The sequence below is a fragment of the Sphaerodactylus townsendi genome, linkage group LG17 (assembly GCF_021028975.2).
Source record: "Sphaerodactylus townsendi isolate TG3544 linkage group LG17, MPM_Stown_v2.3, whole genome shotgun sequence".
Lineage (NCBI taxonomy): Eukaryota > Metazoa > Chordata > Lepidosauria > Squamata > Sphaerodactylidae > Sphaerodactylus > Sphaerodactylus townsendi.
In genome coordinates, this window is record NC_059441.1 from 809,520 (window position 1) to 834,156 (window position 24,637).

A 24,637-nucleotide genomic window follows, 5' to 3' on the forward strand; every position below is an offset into this window, starting at 1 on the left:
CCCTGATATTGGGGAACAGAGAAGGCAGAACGAGGCAAATCCCTTTCACAGCTATTTCTGAGCTCACCTGCATGTCTGGAACCCACCTTGGCTCTGCTTTGCCAGATATCCCTCAGGTGCCACTTAAAAATCAGGATAATGTTGGTTCCCACAGTGAAAGCTTATCTACGCTACAGCACCTATGAAAACGCTCCCCTGTGGCTGTGAGTTTTCAAGGCAAGCTATCTCTTCTCTAAATTTTGCACATGTAGAATTCTGTGCAGAATCCAGCCGTCCACGATTTTCAGTTATTGCCAGATTGGGAAATGGAGAAGAAAAACATAGCATGCGTTTGATTCTGGCCTTCACAGCGACTCGAACAGAACGGGCCGGCGACATACGTAAAGGACACCAGCGAGCAGAAGAAAGTGATGCCTCCCCACAAGGCACGGCTTTCCAGGACCTCATTAAGAGATCCGTTCCCACACACCGATGCCTCCTCCCTGCCTCTGCTCCTTGCCAGAAGACTCCAAGTGCTGCAAAGCCTCCGATAATTAGGTTCCGGAGAAAGCAAATGGAACTGTTCTATGCAAAGCAGACACATCTGCATAATTTAAATTTGAGCCTAGAATTTGAATCTCCTCGGTGCACGACACAAATATGGGTTTCAGCTTGCACAGAGAGAGAGAGGAGAGAGAGAGAGAGGAGAGAGAGAGAGAGGGCTTGTGCCCATGTCCATCAGAAAACAATTATGCTAAATAATGTCATGTCATTAGCAGAGCTAGCTCAAGTGGGACTTCCCCTCCCCAGGATGACCTGCTCCGAAGAGTGCAACGCTATTTTCACGTACGTATCAGACCCATTAAGCAAGGTGCCCTTTTCCCAGCGAGATAAAACCTCATCAGACAGTAATCTGAGGCAGAAAGGCAGGTGAGGCCAGGCAGATACCAGTGCTGCTCCGACTGTGAGGATGAATATTCAGGGAGCCCAGGGAAGCACCGCCAGCAGCAGATGGATGCATTGATCGTGGCCCAAATTTCCCAGATGCTGCAAAGCCACCCACCTCCCCTTTTCCCTTGGACCAGGCCCAAATGTGAACCTTAACTGTTTTCCTGCTTCTTGAACCTAAAAACTAGATTGTCAATGTGTTAAGTGCTTATTTAGGGAAAAGAGCTTGGATCCTGTGACGTCGTTTCACTTGCTTGTTCACCATTGGTGCCAGCGCATCCCGAAAAAGCCTGGCAGGTCATGCATCTTGTAGCATGTCACCTTGTGTGCAAGAGACTGTGGGAGCTTAAGAGTGTGACTGCTTGAGCAAAGGGCAGAGCTAACCGCAACTGCATTGTGTAAACGGAACGGTCCATTGGATACTGACCATGAAGGGGCCTTCTACTGGAGGAATAGGGCAGGAAGTGTCACAAAATTCTACATCCTGCCTCCTTGAGAATGAGCTGGGAAACACCCATCCAGATGTCCCCTGCCTCCAGTAGAACATTACAGTGACCAAATGTTCTGCGAGCGTTGCTTGGGATCCTAGCTAAAGTATTTTTTTAAATATGACAAGGAAAGAAATACCAAACGGATACCCGAAAACCGTACCCTGGTAGCAAGAAAACCTATAAAAATAAAGCAACCTTTGAGAATCTAACACAATAGCAAGTGATCAAGCTGAACAAAAAATAAACTCGAGTAAAGACTGCAAATATTTACAAGGTTCCCTTGTTTTCCTAGAATAGGGAATGTTGTTGAACAGATGTTGTGCAGAGCCATGCCTAAAGGTGGGGGATTCACGTGAGACCTTTTTACCTTCCTTGCTGTGGGGAAATGTCCACATTCTTTCACTCTAAACACCAGTCGGAGGCTCCCCAGAGTTCTTAGAGATGCGTATCCCCCCATGGTTCTTTGGAATGCACTACCTTGGAATGTGCTGGAGTCTCCTTCTTTGGAGGATTTTAAAGAGAGGCTGGATGGCCACCTGACAGGAGTGCTTTGATTGTATGTTCCTGCATGGCCGGGGGTTGGGTTGGATGGCTCTCGGGGTCTTTTCCAACTCTACAATTCTTCAGTGTTTAGTGCTGCAGGGTGACTGTACACACAACAAGCACGCTGTCCACATAAAGTATACATTCCTCAAACTCAGGCCCACTTGGCCTCTTAACGTTCACATGTGTCCCTGGTGCACATGTGTCCCTCCACTCCATCCAGACAAAAAAAGTTCCAGCAACTCATAGTACTTTTCAAGAACATGGGATGTGCATCCTGTGATAGCTATACTGACTGCTTACATACTGTTAAGCAACACCTATACACTGTAGGAAAGTGTGCAAGTGTGAATAAGTAGGGGTTTATTGTATTTTTTTTTCGAGCAGGAGGGAAGAGACCATCCCATGCACACACCTTAGACATGGGGCCAGATGCTATGGGTGACGTGAGAAATGCAACATTTCTAGAAGGCTGGTGCAAAACACCATTCTCTGCCACAGCAAGTTCTAAGGGCAAACATTTAAGTACCAGACAGTTGCAGAAGGTGGGCCCCTAAAACTGCAGAAGGCCAGCACGGCCTTGGCAAGCGTGGGAGAGGGAATGTATGCTCCTTCTTATAGGCAGGAACTGAAGTGCCAGCAACTCAAGAGCCCTTGCTGCTTGGAACTGCAGGGAAAGGAGCAATTACACATTCACATCCCAGATCAGCCAGCTACTTCTACGTCCAGCTCATCTCAGATGCAGAGCGTGCCTGGGTGGAGGGGAACGCATGCCCTCCCCACTGATGGAACACAAGGGCGTTCGGTCTGCTTTGCCTACTAGAGCCACGCGGGCTCCCCTGCCGCATCTTGGACTGGCCCTTCTCATTCCCCTGAGACTCTGGGATCCGCCTTCCGGCAGGTGTCACCCTCAACCGGCGGGCACAGGTTCCACAGCTCTTTCAAGGGGAAGTGTGTGTGTGTGTGTGTGTGTTTTGTAAGGCCTTTATGCTTGGGCTTCACATGCCGCTTTCCTGCAGAGCCTTACAAGTTAATTGCGTGGCACGGCGCCAGCAGCTGCTTCCATCTCCGAGCTGGCAGGTCAGATTAGAAAGGACGTTCTGGCAGCCTGCCTGCTGCCATGATCACAGGAGAAAGATGAAGAGCTCTGTAAAAGCAGAGACCACAGCGGTGGCTGAACTGGGTCCCCCCCCTCCCCTGCCCGCCCTCCTTTGCCTGCTGCTCTGGCAACCAAACAAAGCACAAGACTAATTGTAACTCCTACTTGACACTCTGTGTCCTAGATTTAACCTACCTCCATCAATCACGCGCAAAAAAATGTCCCCTCCCAGCAAACAAACGGGGAACTGTTTCATGGAATGCCAGATGATTTGCAAAGCAGACTTTTTAACCCACCTGCTTCTGAAGAAGAAACCTTTTCTTTCGGGTGGGGTGGGGGTGGGGGAAGGGAGGCAGAGGAGGGGGGAGGGCCCCGCTTGGCAAGCTCGACTAATCCGGAGCCAATTATGATTAAGGCGTGCGGAACAGCACGCTGGCGAAGGAGAGGCTTCGCGGCGGAGCTGCGCACCTTCCCGCACAACCCCTTTCATTTTGTATTCCTCCTTAGCTCTCACCTAGCACTCTGCAAAGCAGGGAGTAGGGGGCTGTTACAGGGACAGAAAGATGCAGCAGCTTGTCTAAAAAAATCACTCAGCGGGCTGGTTGCTGAGCTAGGATTCACTGAGCTGGCGCAGGCTGGTTGCCGGAGACGACAAACTGCAGCCGTTTACGGATTCAAAGAAGGCTGCGGTTATGACCCACGATGATTGCCAGGCTCTTTCGAGACCACTGTTTTTTTCCTACATAATAAATATCTGCTGGGTGTCTCGGCTGCACTGGGTATGTCACATCGGGGAGCTGTGGATCCTGACATGTTCCCCCCCACAGAAGCACTCCTCGTGCGCTTCCCTGCCACTCAATCACATTTTTACGTTGCTGGGAAAATGTACCCTTTTCTCCGCCTGTGGATGTTTTGTGGCATGGGACTACGCAAGTGTGGCTACTGCTGCTGAATAATATCTTTGACATCGTGGAATACAGGACTGCAGGTCCCCCCCCCCCCCCGTTACCTCCCCATTGTTTCTGCTAGACCACTCAAGCTTTTCTAAAAATTTAGCCTATGCGTCTGCCTCATCCTTGCCAGCAGGGTTAAGGGCAGGTGTCCTCTAATCTGGAGAACTGGGTTTGATTCCCCGCTCTACCACTTGAGCTGGGGAGGCTTATCTGGTGAGCCAGATGTGTGTCTGCACTCCTACATTCCTGCTGGGTGACCTTGGGCCAGTCACCGTTCTTTCAAGAACTCTCTCAGCCCCACCTACCTCACCACGTGTCTGTTGTGAGGAGAGGAAGGGAAAGGAGTTTGTCAGCCGCCTTGAGTCTCCTTGCAGGAGAGAAAAGGTGGGCTATAAATCCAGACTCTTCTTCTTTGACATCCTGAGACTGTGATTATAAGCCTGCAGAGACTGCCTGTAACTTATTTTGGATAAGTACTTGTGCCACGGAAACCTGCTGGGTGGCCTTGAGCTAGTCACAGTTCTCTCCTGACTCTCTCAGCCACACCTACCTCACCAGATGTCTGTAGTGGGGTGAGGAAGGGAAAGGAGCTCGTCAGCCGCCTTGAGTCTCCTTACAGGAGAGAAAGGTGGGCTATAAATCCAGACTCTTCTTCTTTGACATCCTGGGACTGTGATTATAGAAGCCCGCAGAGACTGCCTGTAAACTTCTATTTTTTTTGGATAAGTACTTTTGTGCCAACGGAAACCTTGCTGCCGGTGGCCTTGAGCTGAGAAAGCCACAGTTCTCTCCTTGACTCCCTCTCACGAAGCTTCAAGCACCTACCTCACCAGATGTCTGTAGTGGGGTGAGGAAGGGAAAGGAGCTCGTCAGCCGCCTTGAGTCTCCTTACAGGAGAGAAAGGTGGGCTATAAATCCAGACTCTTCTTCTTTGACATCCTGAGACTGTGATTATAAGCCTGCAGAGACTGCCTGTAACTTATTTTGGATAAGTACTTGTGCCACGGAAACCTGCTGGGTGGCCTTGAGCTAGTCACAGTTCTCTCCTGACTCTCTCAGCCACACCTACCTCACCAGATGTCTGTAGTGGGGTGAGGAAGGGAAAGGAGCTCGTCAGCCGCCTTGAGTCTCCTTAACAGGAGAGAAAAGGTGGGCTATAAATCCAGACTCTTCTTCTTTGACATCCTGTGATTATAAGCCTGCAGACAGAGACTGCCTGTAACTTGTTTTGGATCAATACTTGTGCCGTGGACACCTGCTGGGTGGTCTTGGGTCAGTCACATTCTCAGCCCTGTGGTGCCATAGGCTTGCCACCACTGTCTTAGCCTAACCTACCTCACGGGGTGAGGGTAAAATCAAGGAGAGGAGGACAATTTAAGCCACTTTGGGTGTGCAGTTGGGATACAAAGGTGGGGTACAAATGATTTGTTTTTAAAATGACATCCCCAGTTCCAGTAATGAGAGTGCGTTATCTCCCATAATTTGGTCCATGATCCCCCCAGAACCTAAGAAAAGACGCGGCTGCTTGAATCTTTTCTCCTCCCGCTCCAAATAACCCTCTTTTACGAGACCTCTCCCGTTCTCATTTTCAATGCTCATAAACCGTTAGAAGTTCACAGGCAGGGAGGAAAGAGGGAGATCGCGTTTCAGCAAAAGCTATTAATGTTGCCACGGCTAGAAATAGGCAGGTTTTAAAAAAAGAAAAAGAAAAATGGCATCCGTTCTCCCAACTTGCAGGCTGCAAACCAGCCGCGAAGTTTTGCGTTTCCTCGTAGAGTCTAAAACTGAATTATGCACCATTCGCGGAGGCTCTGTATGCAGCAAGGTCCTCCACGAAACGGCGTCACCTTTTTCCCTTTTCATTTCCATCCGGAGACTCCAGAGAACGGCCTCTCCTCTTTCAGGGAAAATGTACACCTCTTGAAACAAAAAAGAAAAGGAAGAAAAGAATACTGCCAGCCGGGGTGTCTCTCACCCCCACGAGATAAAAGGAAGGGAGAGAGATTTGGAGGAATATGCTTCTGACGTTTCCTTTGTGCAGCAACTACCCGTTGCCATGCAGTGATCTTTGTTGCTATGAAGATCTCCATGTCAGACAATGGCTTTTTTAGCTCCCAGCATTGTTGCTATTGGCTGTGATATTTCCCAGGTGAACAGAGCTGGTGCTTGAAGCTTCTGCTGAAAGAGTTGGCTGCAACGGTCACACACAACCACCACCACCCCCAAGCGAGTCAGGGGAGAGCGGAGTCTCTTTCTCTCTTCCGTCGCCAGGCTTTACTCCAGGTGGCATCAATCACATCAAGAGGAAAAAGGATCCGGGCATCGGCTGCAGCGCCACATTCCAGGATAATTAGATTCGCTAATGATCCCAGCAGATCGGACTCTAAGCCTGACAGAATGAGGGAGCTTGCTAAGACGGCTGACTGAAAATGTCCTTCAAAAATATTTTACACAACGGGGGCCCTGCAGAAAGGCAGGCAGGACAAGCGGCAGCGTGGAGTCTGCAGCCGAATGGGATCGAAAGAGCAGATGGTCCCCAAACTAGCTGCCCCGCCCCCCACCCCAAGACAGGAAGGACGGTCCAACTCTCACAAGGGTTGTGAGCCACAGAAAGGGATCTGGGATATTAGGGGGAACACCACCCCATTCCCTGTGTGTCCCAGTGGAACCAGCTTCCATTCTGATCTGTTCTCCTCTGAAGCCTTGGTGACTTTCCCCCTAAGGGAGAACTGCAGTCTCTCCATTCAGGCCCAGGAGATGAACACACTGGCTATCAAGCAGGTACAGAAAGAGAGAGACTTACGGCCACATAACCTGAACCCCAAGCCAGGAATAGCTGCATGTATCATTTGCAGCACATCCCGAGCCCCCAAAGAGGAAGTGAAGTCACTCCAAGTTCGCTTACCCAAACTTCCCGGCTGAGCCACCTGGAAGAATTCCTCACTTGCCCCGGGCAAGGGAGTGAGTGGTCCCACCATTAGTCTTGCATGGGTTTCCTCTGCATAAGAAGTCCCTTCAGAAAAAACCTGGATAGGCTCATGCAGTGATCCCAGCAAGCCAGGTTAGCGCGGTGGGTATTTGCAGTCTGGCGGTTCTCCTCTTTGCCACCTACTCACACCAAGCAATCCTTGCGACGATCACATGGGGTGACTGTCCCTGCTCTATGAAATAGCACTGGGGCCCTTCCCTGCCCAGCTGCTATTAGAACAGTTATGACTTTCCCCCAACTTGGCAGCAGCTAGCAACGTTTCGGCAGGGTGAGTAGGGCAGAAGTAGTACTGAATGGGATACAGGCTGATTTATTTCCAGAAACGTGCCTGTCCTGCCCAAAATGGCTCACAGTTAAAACGATAACACAAAGCCAAGCAAAACAAAAACACGCCGCACCAATAAAAACACCAATAAAGTAATTCCGGCAATAAATAAATAACACACAGCCGGTAAAAATATGCCAGTAAAAAAAACACCGAAAGGCATAGGAGCGCACCAAACAGGGACGTCTGAAATGATATTTATAAAACATTCAGGTTAAAAGCAGACTGTAAAGCAGCTAAAAACAAGGAATCCTTCAGCTAAATGAATGGGAAAACTGAGATATTTTGGGCTCGCGGCTAAAAGAAATGAAAACAGGTGCCAGGTGTGCCTCAAAGAGGAAGGATTCTGGAGGGAGGATGGAAAGGACCCATCGCTGGCCCGACCTCTGCAGGTCCGAGTGCAGAAGGTGGGGTTTGAGAAGAGGATCTCAGCTGGTGGGTTGGACAAAATTGGAGGAATCTGATGAGAAGGCACAGTGCTTGTCCGTCAAACTCCTAAGGAAGAAGTAGGTCCCGGCTGCTGATTCTTCAGGGAACAGATCACTTCCTCCCTCTTCCTTTTGTTGGGATGATGAGAATGAATCCCTGCCATATGCAGTTTTCAAGCTCAGAATTGCACAAATGAAATGCCTCAACCAGTGAAATCCATTCAGCCTGACTAAAAGGGAGGGGCGGCACATTCTTGCCCAGTATACCAACCAGGCCCTGCGCACCGAACGATGCGAGATAGTTTATATCTAAACGATGCACAACCTCCCACAGGAAGGACAACAGCTTCTGACAGCAGGGTCCACGCAGCAGCCAGAGTGGCCTGCCGGGCAAGACCTCTGCACACATTCACGGAATGAGTGCAGGCTAAAAATAGCTAGAGCGGCAGGAATCGCAGGACGCCTCCTCGACAAGACCTGAAATTATGGCTGTTCTCGAAGGGCTAACGTGAAAGGACAGGCACAGATCGGCAAGGGAGGGGGTGGGGCAGCAGGCTGCAAAAAACCATTAAAGCGTGACAGGGAGAGGGACGGCAGCCAGCGGGCGCAGCACCAGTGTCACACCCCATTTGCCTCTCGCAGTCGCTTTCTCCAAGAACACGGGCTGCAAGCAGGACGAGGTGGCTTAACTGGGCATTAGCACAGCCCAAGAGATGCAGCGTCATTGTCAGCCCTCTGGAAGAACAAGATTCTCTCGTGGCATTTTCACCCCCAGAAAACTGGTTCCCAAGGGCATCCCCCCTCCCCCATGTGCCACCTTCATACCTCTGCCTGGAAAGTGTGAAAAATGAAACCATTTTTCTTGATTATTTCAGAGGCTGGGGATGAGATGAGGAAGGCTCGGGATTTTCTGGGAGGAAGCTGACACCCAAGTTCAGATAACCCAGTCATGGCTTTTGCTTTGCTCTTCTTGACTAGTAGGCAGGACCGAAGCTTCGGAAACGGCCACTTCTGAACACGGAAGGCTCAAATCTAAATTCTTGTTCAAAGCCCAGCTAAGCTATCAAGAGGGTAGTTATTATGTTCCTCTCTTGTCAGAGGCAGAGCTACCAGGGGACAGGGGGTGCGCCACACACTGGGCACACGGTTTTGGATCATGTGGGGGGCGCAAAATCCCTGACTTGCTGTTTAGTCGTATGATTTTGCATGAGTAGGTAAAAATGCCCAGGTGGGGAGCGGCAGGCAGCGGAGAGCACTTGTCATACTCTCTGTGTCTTGTCAAATTATAACCTCTTAGAACCTGTCAACTCCAGCCTGTCTGGCATCGCATCAAGAAGGATCCGTAACAGGCCAAGGAGATGCATTTTGCATCTCAGCAAGATGTTGTCCTTGCATCGCAGTCGCTCAAGATAATTGACTACCTCCCGGGTCCTCCTGGCTGCCTGCCTGGGAGAATCACGTCTCTTCAAGAGCAAAGCGGATGGGGCGGTGCTGGCAGCAGGGAGAGCACAGAAGCTTTAAAGGGAGGGAAAACGCACCTGTTTTATTTTTCCAGCGGAAAACAAAGTCATCCCAAGACAGGGAGAGCTCATTTACACATCTGGCAAACGTCGACTTTGTCGGCGGCGCTGGCGAACTTTAAAAGAGACCTGAACAAAGACCTGGAACAAGGCTTGTTTTTCACTTTGTAGTGAATAGAAGGGATTGAAGTAGGCAAATAATTCAGATTTCAAACTCCGAGCAGGTAAAAAGCTTAGCTTTTAGATGAAGAGATGCACCCTCCGGTCCTTAAGTGCAGAACAAGACACTGCCACTGGAAAAAAAAAATTAAAAGAGGCTTTCTCGTGCCTAAACTTCGGGGCCCAAGTCAGCAAATCAAAGCGGCTGCCTAAAGTGGAAACAGCCAACTGCACAGACCCGGGGTGGCTCCCGACCTCAAGAGCCAGGTGCTTGGATGTGGGGCAGACAGAGAAGGGGCGGGGCCAGTGGTGGAAGAGGAAGAATGCAATCATAGAGCAATGCTTCCAAAGCCTCTTGGGCAGTGGTTCTCAGCAGTGGTGTAGTGGCTAAGAGCAGATGCGCTCTGATCTGGAGGAACCGGGTTTGATTCCCAGCTCTGCCGCCTGAGCTGTGGAGGCTTATCTGGGGAATTCAGATTAGCCTGTGCACTCCCACACACGCCAGCTGGGTGACCTTGGGCTAGTCACAGCTTTTCGGAGCTCTCTTAGCCCCACCCACCTCACAGGGTGTTTGTTGTGAGGGGGGAAGGGCAAGGAGATTGTAAGCCCCTTTGAGTCTCCTGCAGGAGAGAAAGGGGGGATATAAACCCAAACTCTTCTTCTTCTTCTTCCTAATGCTGTGACCCTTTAATACAGTTCCTCATGTTGTGGTTGATAGCAGACTTGAGCGGTACTACTCAAAGTAGACAAGTGGGCATGTACAGCAAACCCCCACCTTCATGAAGAAAAACTCCACACAGCTGTTTCTTTCAAAAGAAGGCTTTTTCCATTGAGTTGCTCTATGTAAAAGATACTATATACAGAGTATATTAAGCAGTCCAACAACCCTAACATTTATACATTTTACAAATGGAGAACACTGATGCAGAGAGTCTTAGGAGACCCCTGTGGAAGGGTCATTCGACCCCCAAAGGGGTCGCGACCCACAGGTTGAGAACCGCTGCTCTTGGGAATGCTCTGACTCGGTACAGGGAGAGGGGCCTGATCGGGTTTGGACTGCAGCAGATCTCGCAGGCGGCAACATAGCCCAGACCAAGAACAGAGCGCTAGATGGCAGAGTGCCCTGAGGCATGTTTTCATTTTGTGCAATGGACCGCACCAATATGGGGCAGGGCGAGACGCTGTATCTGGGGCACCGTTTGACCCATGGTGGTCTAAAACAAGACGCTGCTGAAGGGACCTACCGTCCTCCGTCTCCTGCCACACGATTCCCTCCAGATTGACGCTGGTGCCAGGTTCACAGGGGCCCAAACACTCCGGCTCGGTAGCCAGGGCCACATCGCAGGTGTTGACCCCCACAGACCGAGTGCGTACCATGATCTGCTCGCATGGTGACGAGATATCGCTGTTGACAACGGGGACAAGGAGGTGCAGCGGCAGCACTGCGGGGGTGGACACAGGAGACTCCATCTGGAAAAAAAGACAAAAAGAAAATGTGGTAGTCATACAAGTGAGGAGCAGCTTCAGAAATGCCCCCAAACCGGGATGGTTTGGCTTGTCAGGCCTCTGTGGGCAACGGGCTTGGTCTGTGGTAGGCACAACTGCATCTAATAAATCTGCTGGTGGAGAACAGGATCCAGTGGGGTTGCTGACATCTCCAACTGCCACTGCAAATCCAGCATATTCCAAAGCCCAGATAGCTGGAGATGTTGTTGCAGCCATCTGCTCAAATGTTCATACACAGCCAGATTTCTGGCACGGAAGTTCGAATCACATTTAATCCATTTTCCACTCTCCTCTCTCTGGCGTTACCAGTTTTGCACTCCAGCTACTGCTTGCTATGTTCGTTAAATGCAATGTCGCTTGTCCTGCCCTGCTTTCAAAGGCCAGGAAGTGCTTGTACTCAGATATATGCTAGCAAAACATGGCTGCCCTGCATGGCTGCCCTGCCATGTCCACAACAGGTCTCACTAGCAATGGCAAGCTGCATGCTTCATGTTAATGCACTTATATGTACAAGATGGGGGCCCTGGTTGGGCAGAAAGGCGACATGCAGATTTTGTACATAAACAAAATAGATAATAAATATGCATCCACTACTTCTGAGGCAGGGGTTTGCAACCTGTGGCTCTCCAGATGTTCATGGACTACAATTCCCATCAGCCCCTACCAGCATGGCCAATTGGCCATGGGATTTGTACTCCATGAACATCTGGAGAGCCACAGGTTGCAGACCCCGAGGTATTGGGGAACCCTAGAGAATGGACTCTGACGAACAAACTGAGCTACCAATTCACACTAACAGCATTTTGTAATAGCAGCTCCAATAAGCAAAAATAGGGAGAAAATAGGAATTATAATTACCATTAAGGGCAGGTACCAAAAACAGGAACTATCCTTGGCAAATAATATTTAATCCCAAAGAACAGGAGAATCACCAACACTCCCAGGGTAATGTAACTCATAAGAAGGAGAGAGTGTTCCACAGCCACGTCCACCTGCCTCTCTGCCCCAAGCAGAATTACCATGCTAGTCCATCCAAGTAATCGCCATCGAAAGCAAATCCTGCAGCCCCGGAAAAGGCCCTGAAAAAGCATCAGCCACAGGATGGTGCTGGCTGCTTTCGCCGTATGCAAGTCTCCGGTTTGGCTTTTTCCGCCCCTCTAAAACACCAGGTAGTTCCGAAGCAGAACCACCTGTCTGTTATCGTCTCCAGAATTACCCTGGGGAGGTTTGCTGCTTGGTACCAAGACACGTGGGCAACCAACGGAAAACCTTCAAGATGTCACTTCAGGAAATCTGCCTGCTTACCCAACAAGGACAGCAGTCCTGCAGGTGAGCAGGCAGATTTCTCAAAGTTTCAGATGTGTCAGAAGTAGACACCACTAATCTCCCGTGCCAGGAGATACCCAGCACCCTTGTCCCTTTGGTGATATGTGATCATAAAGACTCAAAGGGGCTTACAATCTCCTTTCCCTTCCCCCCCCCCCACAACAAACACCACGTGAGGTGGGTGGGGCTGAGAGAGCACAGAAGAACTGTGACTAGCCCAAGGTTACCCAGCCGGCATGTGTTGGAGTGCACAAGCTAATCCGGTTCCCCAGATAAGCCTCTGCCACTCAGGTGGAGGAGTGGGGAATCAAACCCAGTTCTCCAGATTAGAGTGCATCTGCTCTTAACCACTACACCACGCTGGCTAGACTCTGTTCCTGAGTTGTGCCCCTGGAAAAGTGGGGTTCCTCAGTCTGCAGGACAGTCTTCTGTTCTGTTTCAGCGGTCCAAGACTTGGGTCCTTATCCCTGCAAGAGTGCTCCTTGGATCTGAGGAGAGATTATGTAGCCAATTGAGATTGGTTCTTTCTTCTGCGGAATAAGGAAGGGATGGTGAAGCTCCTCCCATTAGCAGCTGCCTCTCTGCATGGCCCTAGAGGGACCCAGATGCTGAGCCACCGTGTGAACTATCACCTGTGGCATCAGGTAGCCTGACATTGTGGTGGGGACAGAAATACATCAAGGGGGCGGCATTTACCCTGGAGTTTGCCCCTGCTCCTTCTGCCACCTCTTGCCTACTGTTTGCTGGCTTAATGCCAGATGTCCCCATGCCCACGATCCTTTGCACCAATCTCCTAATCCTACTGGCTGATCTGGTTGCTTCTCCCTTGGAGGCTGAGCTGGACAGGTGTCAGCTGACGACACGATCTTGGGGTTCTGCCATGTCCTCCTTTACCCAATGATGAATGGGGCCTCCCCAGGGCTTTGATCATGTGTGAACATGAACTTTATCAGATCAGGAGATGGCTCCCTGCGAAGAAGTTCCAGCTGCCTCACCGCAGCCACTTCATCTCCCATGACAGCGAACACACATACGGACACACAATATTGACAAATACTGAATTGGACCATTTGGCTATCTAGGTCAGCCCTGTCCACTCAAAGTGGCAGTGGCTCTTGGCCCTTCACATCACCGGTTACCTGATCTTTTAACCTGGAGATGCCAGGTACCGAACCTGGGGTCTTCTGCATGCTTACCCACTGAGCCTCAGGAACTAAAAGACAGCTCCTTCCTTTTCCTTTTAAACTCATGGAGGAGCAGAGAGGAGAACGGTGAGAAGGGAAGGAGCTAAAGAGACTCTGGTGCACAGGTGCCTCTGCCCTCCAGATGTTATGGACTACAGATCCCATCATCCCCTGCCAGCATGTAGTCCATAACATCTGGAGGGCAGCGAGTTTGACACCTGTGCACTGGTGGAAAGCCAGAGGTGGCCATGCCCAGCTTAGAGAAGCAGAGGTCCACGCAAGCAAGTCCCAAGGCAGGAAGAAAACGGAGGCAGAGGCATCTTCCTCCTTTTGAGATCAGAAGCTAGACAGCCATCCTGCCTCCAGAATCCTGCCTCCAGACCGAGAACCCATCCCTAGAGAGATGTTCTCTTCCTCCCAGCAAGAACTACATTTCTACATTATTCCTGCTACGGTACCAGAGCAAAGCTCCGCTGCCCACCAGCTGATGCATTACAGAAAGTCTTTTCCAATCCTCGGGGGACTCTCCTGTCTTTACACCGAAGGAGAAAATGGCAGGAGCGACAGCGACGCCAGCTTAGCGCCCCGTTCGCAAGGCAAGAGGTGCTCTTCGCGTTTACCCTCCAGCGCACACAATTCTCATTAAAGTTCCCCAGTCACAAAAAGCAATAACTGAGGGAAACAGCTGCCTCCCCTTTGGCAAGGTTCGGTGCCTGGGAACGGGGGCTACGCCGAGCTCTGGGGATGGATTTTTCACTCCCAGTCATGTTAACACAGCAGAACAAAAACGCAAAGAGTGTCTTTTGCCTGCTCACCCGCATTTGCCTCCCCATGTACGTCCTCGCTCTGGACAGCTGAACAAAGCAAATCTAATCTGATCAACATTTAATACTGGCTGCCAGTTTAACCGGCAGTGACTGAGCTGACAGATCCGCACAGGAGGCGGCATATCCCGAGCCACGGCTTTCCCTGAAGCAGGAAACCCGTGTCTTGGTTGCACGGCTTCAACCTGCAACCGGGGGGGGGGGGGGTCACAAGATGGAGCGCTCTCTCACGAAAACAAATTTCTGCATGCTGGAAACTAGCCTGCAGAGGAGGAGGCTAGGCAAACTCTCTTTGTCTGAGCACCTGCGATTTACATATACAGGCCTAACCACCAGCTCAGTACACATTCGTGCAACCGACCTAACAAGACTCCTGCCTGCCACATTAAACCAGTTTGTCAGTAAACCAGTTTGGTTGGTTCGTTGGTTGTTCGGAGGAAGCTAGGAAATGGAAAAGGGAACCGGCGGGCAAGTCCGAAACACGCCCCTCTGTTTCCAAACAGTGTTGGGGAGGATCAGAACCCCTATGTCTGAGCTGATATCAATGTGGTGAATCTAATAAATATATTGTGCTTTTCAAATGCCTTATGTGAGCCTCCTCCACTCCCCCCACTTAAGAATTCAGCCCACCATAATATATATTTGATGCTGAGTCACTCTTTTCTTACAAATTGCTTGGTCTGTAAAAACGTCTGTCTTTGGTAAGAAGCGACCTCCTTTTTAATATTTAGTCTACATTTCCTGTCACGAGGAATGCGAAAGAGATCTGGGAGTCTTAGTAGACCATAAACGAAATATGAGTCAGCAGTGTGATGCGGCGGCCGAGAAAGCCAATGCAATTCTGGGTTGTATCAATAGGAGTATAGTGTCAAGAGCGAGGGATGTAATTGTACCTCTCAGTTCTGCATTGGTTAGACCTCACCTGGAATATTGTGTACAGTTCTGGGCACCGCAATTCAGGAGGGATATTGACCGGCTGGAGCGGCAACCAAAATGGTAAAGGGTCTGGAGTCCATGCCCTATGAAGAGAGGCTTAGGGAGCTGGGGATGTTTAGTCTAGAGAAGTGTACGTTAAGGGGTGACATGATAACCATGTTTAAATATTTGAAGAGATGTCATGTCAAAGAGGGAGCAAGTTTGTTTTCTGCTGCCTCAGAGACTAGGACACGGAGTAATGGATTCAAGGTGAAGGAAAAGAGATTCCACCTAAACATTAGGTAGAACTTCCTGACTGTCAGGGCTGTTTGACAGTGGAATTCACTGCCTCAGAGAGTGGGGGAGTCTCCTCCTTTGGAGGCTGGATCAGCATATGTCAGGAGTGCTTTGATTCCTGCACTGCAGGGGGTTGGACTTGATGGCCCTTGTGGTCTCTTCCAACTCTATGATTCTATGAGCCTATGATTCTATGAATCCTACATTTTATATTTAGTGTTGTTTTAATGTATAATAAAACACTGAAAGGGAACTTAAAGGGGGAAAACCGCACTGCCTTTATATTAGGAGCACTCCTTGCGATGCCAGCTGACTCGTGCAGAGGATTTGCCATTTTGGATGGCACTCGTATGACAGACAGACAAAAACACCTCACAGGACATCAAACAGAACAAGTCCTCTGAATGTACATTGGGGGGGAAGAGGAATCTCATGTGTTGAAGAGAACCTTTCAGCAAATAGACAAGGAATTTCCTTGGTGAGTGGATTTAAGGAAGCTTGCAGATTTGCCTGCCTTCATGCTAAAGGAGGACTCTGAGATGACAGCTAAATGGCTCTTAGATGGGTAAAAAACCAGGCTGCCTGAAGACTCTGCTAATTCGTCATGCCTTAGCTCAGTGGTGGCGAACCTATGGCACTTCAGATTGGCCATGCTGGCAGGAGCTGATGGGAATTGTAGTCCATGAACATCTGGAGTGCCATAGGTTCGCCACCACGGCCTTAGCTGAATCTCCACAGTTGTCTGGATTTTGGTGGCGACAATATAACCTCTCGTTTGAGCAAACCATCTGAGATGACGTGTGTTTAGAAAAGGCACAGCAATCTAAGCTACGGCAAAATCTTGGGCTTGCAAAACAAATCCTGTTGCACTGTTTATGGGATATCCCATCCTGGTGATTGTAGTGACTCAGTACAATCCACCTTGAATCCCAGTGAGAAAAAATGGGCTATAAGCAATGTAAACAACAACAGGAATTTGACAGATTCACGGAGGAGAGCGCTGCCAATGGCTACTAAGCATAGAGGCCAAAGGAAGCATTCTTGCTTAAAGGTAGGATACCTCTGAATGCCAGCACTGGGAGGTGACACTGGGGGAAGGCCTTGCCCTCTCTGCCCACTTGTTAGTCCTCCATAGTGACTGGTTGGCCACAGGGTGAGAGAGACAGAATGCTGGACTGGATGGACCAATGGTCGGATCCAGCAGGGCTCTTCTTAGGTTCTTATCCTTAGCGATGGTTTTGACGTCAGCTCTAGGAAAGCACGGTCTACACTCCCATCAAATATGGTTTGCACAACCTAACATTTCCACCATTTGGACTGATTCCATCTGAAAGGCTTCCGGATTGGGATCCAGCACAACCAGCCGGGATCAAGGCCCCCTGAACCGGAACAGCTCAGGTGATCGATGACCACAAGCGGCTACTCTCTGGAGCTAGCCTGATGCTCCAGAAAACCCTGTTCCCTAATCCTGTGCAGATGTTTCATCCTCTTAAATGTTAAAGCAAAACATTTGGCAGGGCAGCACGGACAGTCGATTCATCTTGGAAGATACAAACTGGTCCGCGGCAGCCCAGCCCCAGAGGCTGAGTCAGGGCCCTTCTTGGTATGTTCAGAGGCAAGGGCCGGGGGTATTCGCAGGTTTGCAAACTGTTCAGCTGCCTCCTCCTTTGAAAGGTAATCAGCCCTCAGCAGAAGCACGCTAATTGCCGCTCCAGCTCTGCTAATTATCATTTGGTCACATTTGTAATCTGCATTATGCCACAGAGCATAATAAGCAGCTTGCTGAGAACCATCTAATAAGCGAGGTGGCTTTATGGGATTTCATATTTCACTCGGCGATGGAACAAACGTGGTGTCGTTTATCAGCTGCCGGGGCACAAGAAAGCAGGGGAGAAAGAGGAGAGCGCCTGGCTCAGTCTTTCCTGCGGCTTTTAAAGAGATTGGGGGGGGGGGGGATTTGAGAGAGGCAGTTCCTGAAGAAACCACAAGAGAATACACCCTGCTGCCCAGATCACATTTCAAAGAAGACAGAGGGGAAAGGGGGGAAAAGGGGGGGGGACCACTGCCCGCCTTCTTCAGAGCTGCCCATCTCCCACTGGCAAAGCTCTGAATCTCCACACGTTAACTGAGCCGCAGACAAGAGCAGGGCATTTAGTCGGCATAAGCCGAGGCAGACGGGCTTGAGGAAAGGAGAAAAACTGGGAATCGTTCATCTCCCGACGGGTGGTAATTATACACTCTGTTCTCCTCCTCTGCAAAAATAATAATAAAATAAAATAATGCCTCCCCGGCGCAGGATCTGAACAGATGGCCTGCCAGAGCCAGACGTGCAACGGAAACTACCGGCGAGGGCAGAAGCTCGACAGCTCAGAACAAGGCTCCCAAGCAACTGTTCCAAAGCCCACGTTTCTGGGCAGATCTGACAGGAGACCAGAAGTTGTGCGTGCCCCGCCCCCCTCCAATACACCTGTTTCCAGGTCTCCTTACAGTCCCAACCGTCAGTGGAGCTACAGCCTTGTAAACCCACTGGCTTCAATGGAGTTTGGGTAGATCTCTGCTGTAGGCTGAATTGCTGAAGCCTCTCCCTATTCAGCAAGGGACCACCGTTAACGGAAGACCCTCCAGACTCAGCCTGTGTAAATATTTGCGTTCCCATCTCTCTTCTGACTTCCGTGGCGTTCTGACAGATTTCTTGCTCCTAAACGTTTGCTTAATTTATCACACGGACGGTTCCAGCAGCGCTTATTTCGCAATCTTATTTTATCCACTTATTTTCAATCGGTCTCTTGCACCTCCCGGCGACTGTCCCAACATATGGGTGACAGCCATGCTTGCAAAACACGTGTGTCGTCACCTGTCCACATGCCTGTTCCGATACAGGGATGACATAGACAGGAGGTCATTTTTGACATACCATGTAAAGCAGCTGTTCAAATTTTCCTTAATTGCTCCCCACCATAACAAGGAAGCTTCCCCCACGTGGTAAATGTTTTGCAAACATAATAGAGACTGGTCAAGGATCAGGTTAAATCCCATCTGCTGCTCACGCAACATGAGCAAATGGCAGTGGCGTGCTTCAGGTGGCTAGCCAACCAACCAATCGACACGCATCTTGGGGTTTATTATTTATTTAAAATATGTATATCCTGCCTGTCCAACAAGCCCTGGGGTGGATAACAAGAGGTGCTGCAATAACGACAAAACTACCTAGACAACATGCATATTTAGACACAGACAGTTCAAAATGTAATGAGCAAGATTCCCAGTCATTTCACACTTAAAGATTTCTGTGTTATATGAACACAGATAGAAGGCATAACTGGGGGTGGGGGGGTGGGGATATGCAACCTCATGAAATAGCTTCCCTATAAAATGCAAAACTGAAAACAATCTCCCCATGTATATCTGCCAGGGCTTTATATACTTTTAAAAAATCCTCCATATTGGGATCAATGGCTACTGATGAATCAAAGAAGGTGTTGAAATGAACCAGTTGGGATCAAATTTCCACAAGTATTGAAGCCAAACGGAACCTATTTTGGATTTATCTGAGCTTTCGTGTTTAACAGCCAGCTAGTAGTAGTAGTAGTAGTAGTAGTAGTAGTAGTAGTAGTAGTAGTAGTAGTAGTAGTAGTAGTGGTAGTGGTAGTGGTAGTGGTAGTAGTAGTGGTAGTGGTAGTGGTAGTGGTAGTGGTAGTGGTAGTAGTAGAGGGAGCAGGAGCAGGAGCAAGAGTTTGGATTTATACCCCACCTTTCTCTCCTGTAAGGAAACTCAAGGTGGCTTACAAACTCCTTTCCCTTCCTCTCCCCACAACAGACACCTTGTGAGGTAGGTGGGGCTGAGAGAGTTTGGAGAAAACTGTGACTAGCCCAAGGTCACCCAGCAGGAATGTCGGAGTGTGGAAACACATCTGGTCCACCAGATAAGCCTCTGCCACTCAGGTGTATTGAGTGGGGAATCAAATCCGGTTCTCCAGATTAGAATTCATCTGCTCTTAACCACTACACCACTCTGACTAGGCTCTGGAACTGCCTCCTGCAGGTGCCCTATTCAGCTTCCCCCACTGCTTGTTTTAGGTGCTTCTTCAGTCCGAGTTTGGGCTGGGCGATTGAACATCCCATTGACTTTATTACCTGATAATGTCTCTGCTGTATTTTGCTGTCTGCCTTTTACTGCTCGCTCGTTCCAGTAGTTTTAATTTGTTTAAATGACTTCAAATTGCTGTGAGCTGCCTCGAAGGGCAGAAAAGAGACCAATATTTGAAACACGTGGGGAATTTTTGAACCATTTGCCAACAGAAAGAACTCTGAGGGAAGCAATCCGAGATAAAGAAAACATCTAGCATTTAGGCCGCTGGACGTTTATACATCACTTCACTCAGATGCACAAAAACAAAATGAGCCCGTCTTCTGCCAGTTATGTAGACGATGCCTAGAAGAGGCCCTCATCTTTTCATGCAAGACAGCAGCCAGCCAGAGGAGATAATTACGCAGTGATAGCTTACAAACTTGATCCACATCTGGCCTAAACAGGTGTGCTGAAAAGGATGCTCCCTCCTTATGCATTTACATAAATTTACATGCTACCTCAGCAACACAAGAATGACCAGGGACAGATTTGTTTAAACGTGTTCGAGAATATATTAAAAACAAGCAATGCTCCGTTTTTAAACACCCCCTAACCTCGTGTGGGATCTTGTTGAATCCAATGAATTTATAATAGTAAACACCACAGCGGGAAGGGGAAAAAAAGATACTCAGCATCTTTAAGCAACTTGCCAGAAAGGAAAGATGGTTTCAGGAAGATGTGGCAGGCAAAAGCGTATCTTAGCATTTACTAGTAGAATGTGATGCCTTTTGAAGCGCTGACATGTTCATAGGTAAAGTTTTCCCTTCAGTCGTGTCCGACCCTGGGGTATCACTGCAAGCAGTGATTTCATAGGCAAGCCATTTTTGTGGGGTAGTTTGACATTGCTTTCCCCGGCTATTCTTTACCCCCTAGCTATGTGCTAGGTACTCATTTACCGACCAAGGAATGGATGGATGGCTGAGTTGACCATGAGCCAGCTGCCATGTACTTGCAACTAATACATGAGACAAGCCAACCAGGAACATGCCTACTGCGACCCTGCTGACATGCGCCAATGGAAACGGAAAGATTAACTTGCCCTTGGAGGCCCAGTTGTGATATACGCGCATGCACTGATATCCAGCAATGCCTCTGTATGGTCAGGATCAGAAAAGCGAAACTGGGAAGAAGCCCCCTGACCTAACTCTAGCCTCAAAATATCACCAAGGATCAGTAAGAAAGAGATCCGGAGACTTTTCGCCTCAATTCTCGCCACAGTGTAAGGAATTTCCACGGTCCAAGGCTGTCAGATAGCATCGATCATCCAAGGGCTTGAAAAATGGGTTGAGCATCAAACGTGACCTTGAGCCCAAAAAGAGCCTTCGTTTCTTGTCCCATATACTATAGCTTAGTCCACACTTCTTCAAACAGCAGCGGGGAAGAGTGAGAAACACAGGTACCCAGGCAGGTGGAGGAACTGTTTTCTCAATGGTGGATCTTGACCTTGAAGTAAAGCTGGAGAGAAGGCAGCGCCCTAAGGAGTTTTGTTTGCTTTCCCTGCTGGATCTTCGCGAGCAAGATGGCAAGGGTACTATCACACAGAGCGTCCCGTGCCAGTGAGTGGCAGGACCCATTTCCTGCTTACAAACCGTTTCCCTGCCCCTGCTCCTTCCTCTCCCATCCCGTTATTTTAGGCCACAGGAAGAGACCAGAGGAAGCAATGACTGGATTTGCCAGCAGGTAACTTTGACAGAGAGAGCCGCGTGGCGCAGTGGTTAAGTGCTTGTACTGCCACTCACACGGTCAGGAGTTTGAGCCCCCTGTGGGTCAGAGATCCTGGCAGCTGGTTCATGGGCAACTCAGCCATCCATCCATTTCTTGGTCAGTAAATGAGTACCTAGCTCATAGCTAGTGGGTAATGAATAGCTGGGGAAAGCAATGGCAAACTACCCCACAAAAGCGGCTTGCCTATAAAATCACTGCTTGCAGCGGTACCCCAGGGTCGGATACGACTGAAGGGGAAACTTTACCTTTACCTTTTAACTTTGACATTGGGACTTTACTCTTCATTCTGTCCACTGGTAAAATTAATCGCCAGTTAGGTATTTATCCTGCACACTAACTGAGCTAAGCAGACTGCATATAAAACAATGAATTCAGCACGTGGCCTGTTTCCGTGGAGGCAATGTACTGTAGTCCCAACGAAAAAAGAAGATTTCGAAATAACATTCCAACTTTGTTCACAGGAAGAACCCAAATAAGTATGGATAAGGCGTCCAGAAGTAGTTAACATTCTAGCTACAATCTCCGTAAGAATTCTACACATTAATAATGCTACAGCACAAGGTGAGACACAAGGGCCACGCTCTTACGCGTAAGGAATTCAGGGATTTGTTAAGGCGGCTGTAGTAATTGCCCCCCACGTGTGCTACTCGAGGAATTAACGGCGATACATTCTAGAAGACTCAGAATGCAAAACACCGACTGTGCCACCAAGCAGACAATTCTAAAGAATCATACTAGCAATAGTTAACATTCTTAGAGTAGCCCAGGGGTCTGCAACCTGTGGCTTTCCAGATGTTCATGGACTACAAATCCCATCAGCCCCTGCCAGTAAGGCCAATTGGCCGTGTGTGTGTGTGTGTGAGAGAGAGAGAGAGAGAGCGCCAGGGGTCTGCAACCTGCAGCTCTCCAGATGTTCATGGACTACAAATCCCATCAGCCCCTGCCAGCATGGCCAACTGGCCGTGTGTGCGCGTGTGGGTGCGCGCGTGTGTGTGTGTAAGTCAGGGTTCTGCAACCTGCAGCTCTCCAGATGTTCAAGGACTACAAATCCCATCAGCCCCTGCCAGCATGGCCAATTGGCCATGCTGGCAGGGGCTAATGGGAATCGTAGTCCTTGAACATCTGGAGAGCCGCAGGTTGCAGAACCCTGGAGTAAGCTGAGGATATACTTGTTTTCTCATGTGAAGTCACTCATACGTAGTGAAGCCACCAAGTAAATCAACTCAAATGAGGCCATCCAGCAGATGCTCCCTTCTTAAATTTAGAAATGCGAAATGAGGATGCATGCAAGCAGATACAGAACTTGCAGCGGTTGCTACCGCCTCAAACATCCGGTCTTTAAGTGGCGGAATTCTCTACCAGCAAAGTAGCTGTCTACACTTAATGATATCATTAGTGGTACCTTTGGGAGGCAGCCTTTTCCACATGTGATTTCAAAGATGGACGTAATAGCCAACATAATGTGCCCTTTCACTCAGTGCCACTCAGAGCACCTGCTTTGCACGCAGAGGTTCCAAGTTTTAATTTTCAATGTCTTTGGATGAAGGATCTCAAGTAGCAAAGATGGGAAATGGCTCAATACTTTGCAGAGTCACTGCCGGTCAGAATAGATATTACTGTTTGAAAGGACCAATAGACTGATAAGAAGTGCTGATAAGACTGATAAGAAGTACTGTATGCTAGGGGGATCATATGTGTAGAGCAATGGTGGTCAGAGGTGGAACTCAGAGCCCTCTCTTGACCGCAAACAGAGTTCACCCCCCCCCCTCTAGGTTGGCCTGGGCCGCTGGGCTCAATTATTAGCATTAAACCTAAGACCTAGTTTTGTGGAAGCAGTGTAGGTAACCCTGTTAAGCGCTGTTAAACCCCACTGATTTTCATGCTAAGAACTAAAGCGTGATCCTTTACCTAGGAGTAAGCTCAGTTGCTGGCAATGGGGCTTGCTTCTGAGTAAACCTTCCTAGGGTCATGATTCACCCGTTGGAAGAGTTGCATGGTTGCTTCAAAGCAAAGCCACCAACTACCACCAAGCTTACTCCCGAGTAACGCACGCTTCAGAGCCAACTGTTTTTCTAAATTAAAACCTCAGTATTCAGGTTAAATTGCCGTGTTGGCACTTCGCGATAAATAAGTGGGTCTTGGGTTGCAATTTGGGCACTCGGTCTCGAAAAGGTTCGCTATCACTGGTATAGAGTATGTGTTTACCTGGAAATGGTCATGGCTTAGTGGTACAGCCCGCTTTCACGCAGAAAACTCCAGGTTCCATCCTTGATCTCTACTTGAAAACTGCTTTGTTTTGGAACAATAAAATCGATAAAAGGGCAGCTTAAAAACTAAGCCAGCAATCTTGACTCCCGCATGTAACGAGACCTGTGCCTTTAAGATTAAGTGCAATTAATATCTGCACCTTTAAGAATAATTTGATGGGTGTAATTAAGAGAATGCAGAGGTTGGTGTGTTTTGGTTAAGTCCGTGTGAGTGAGTTTCTTTTCTTTCACTTGAAGGAGCTGCAACATGGAAAGTAGGAGAGAGGGAAGGCGTGGATGACAGTGGGAGGGAGTGGGAAGGGTTTTCTTTGGGCAGAGGGAAGATGTCCAGGTGAAAAACTGTGCTTGGCTGGCAAATCTGCCTGCTCCAGTAGCAAAGCAAAATTAAAATCATGTTAAAAGTGGTCCTACTTGCTGCAGAGAGAATGAAACTTTAAAAGGGGGCTTGAAGAAATATGTCTGTACAAGAAATCTTGCTGTAACGAACATTTGCCCCTACCATGTTGTGCATAATCGGCCTCTGAAGAGCTGGTGCCAGTCAAAGCATGCAGATCTACATGGTCCAATAGTCTAACTAATAGGTAAAGCACCTTTATAAGTTCACACCATATTTATTTATTTATTTATTTATTAATTATTTCATTTTTATACCGCCCTCCCCCGAAGGGCTCAGGGCGGTGTACAACATCAACAACCATAAAAACAAAATACAAAGTTAAATTAAGACTTAAAATGCAGCATTCAATTATCAAAACTAATTCAGATTTAAAATAGATGGCATCCAGCTATTAAGACTATTCCACATAGTCTCCCCTAAAGGAAAAGACTGTTCAGTCTCCTTTCCCACTGTATAGGTGGATATTTTTGCATTTGTATGAAGGCAAAGAAATTATAAAGTAACCGTATCAAAGATAGTCGGAAGACTATGTGATCCAGATTTTATCAAAAATTTAACATCGTAATAGATAACTTATGATATTTCCCATCCATCCCTTCTGGGAAATTTTCAGTTGAAGGGACAGGTGCGTGA

General features: G+C 48.8%; 1 protein-coding gene across 4 annotated transcripts in view; it reads right to left on the minus strand.

Annotated features, from left to right (window-relative positions):
* The window catches only part of ZNF609 (zinc finger protein 609), a 102,063-nt gene that overhangs the window by 12,019 nt on the left and 65,407 nt on the right, over positions 1-24,637 (minus strand). For all 4 annotated transcript variants that reach the window (XM_048519651.1, XM_048519647.1, XM_048519648.1 and 1 more), the window contains exon 3: positions 10,679-10,904. In XM_048519651.1, the coding sequence (XP_048375608.1) occupies positions 10,679-10,904 (226 nt within the window). The remainder of the gene's footprint in view (positions 1-10,678; positions 10,905-24,637) is intronic.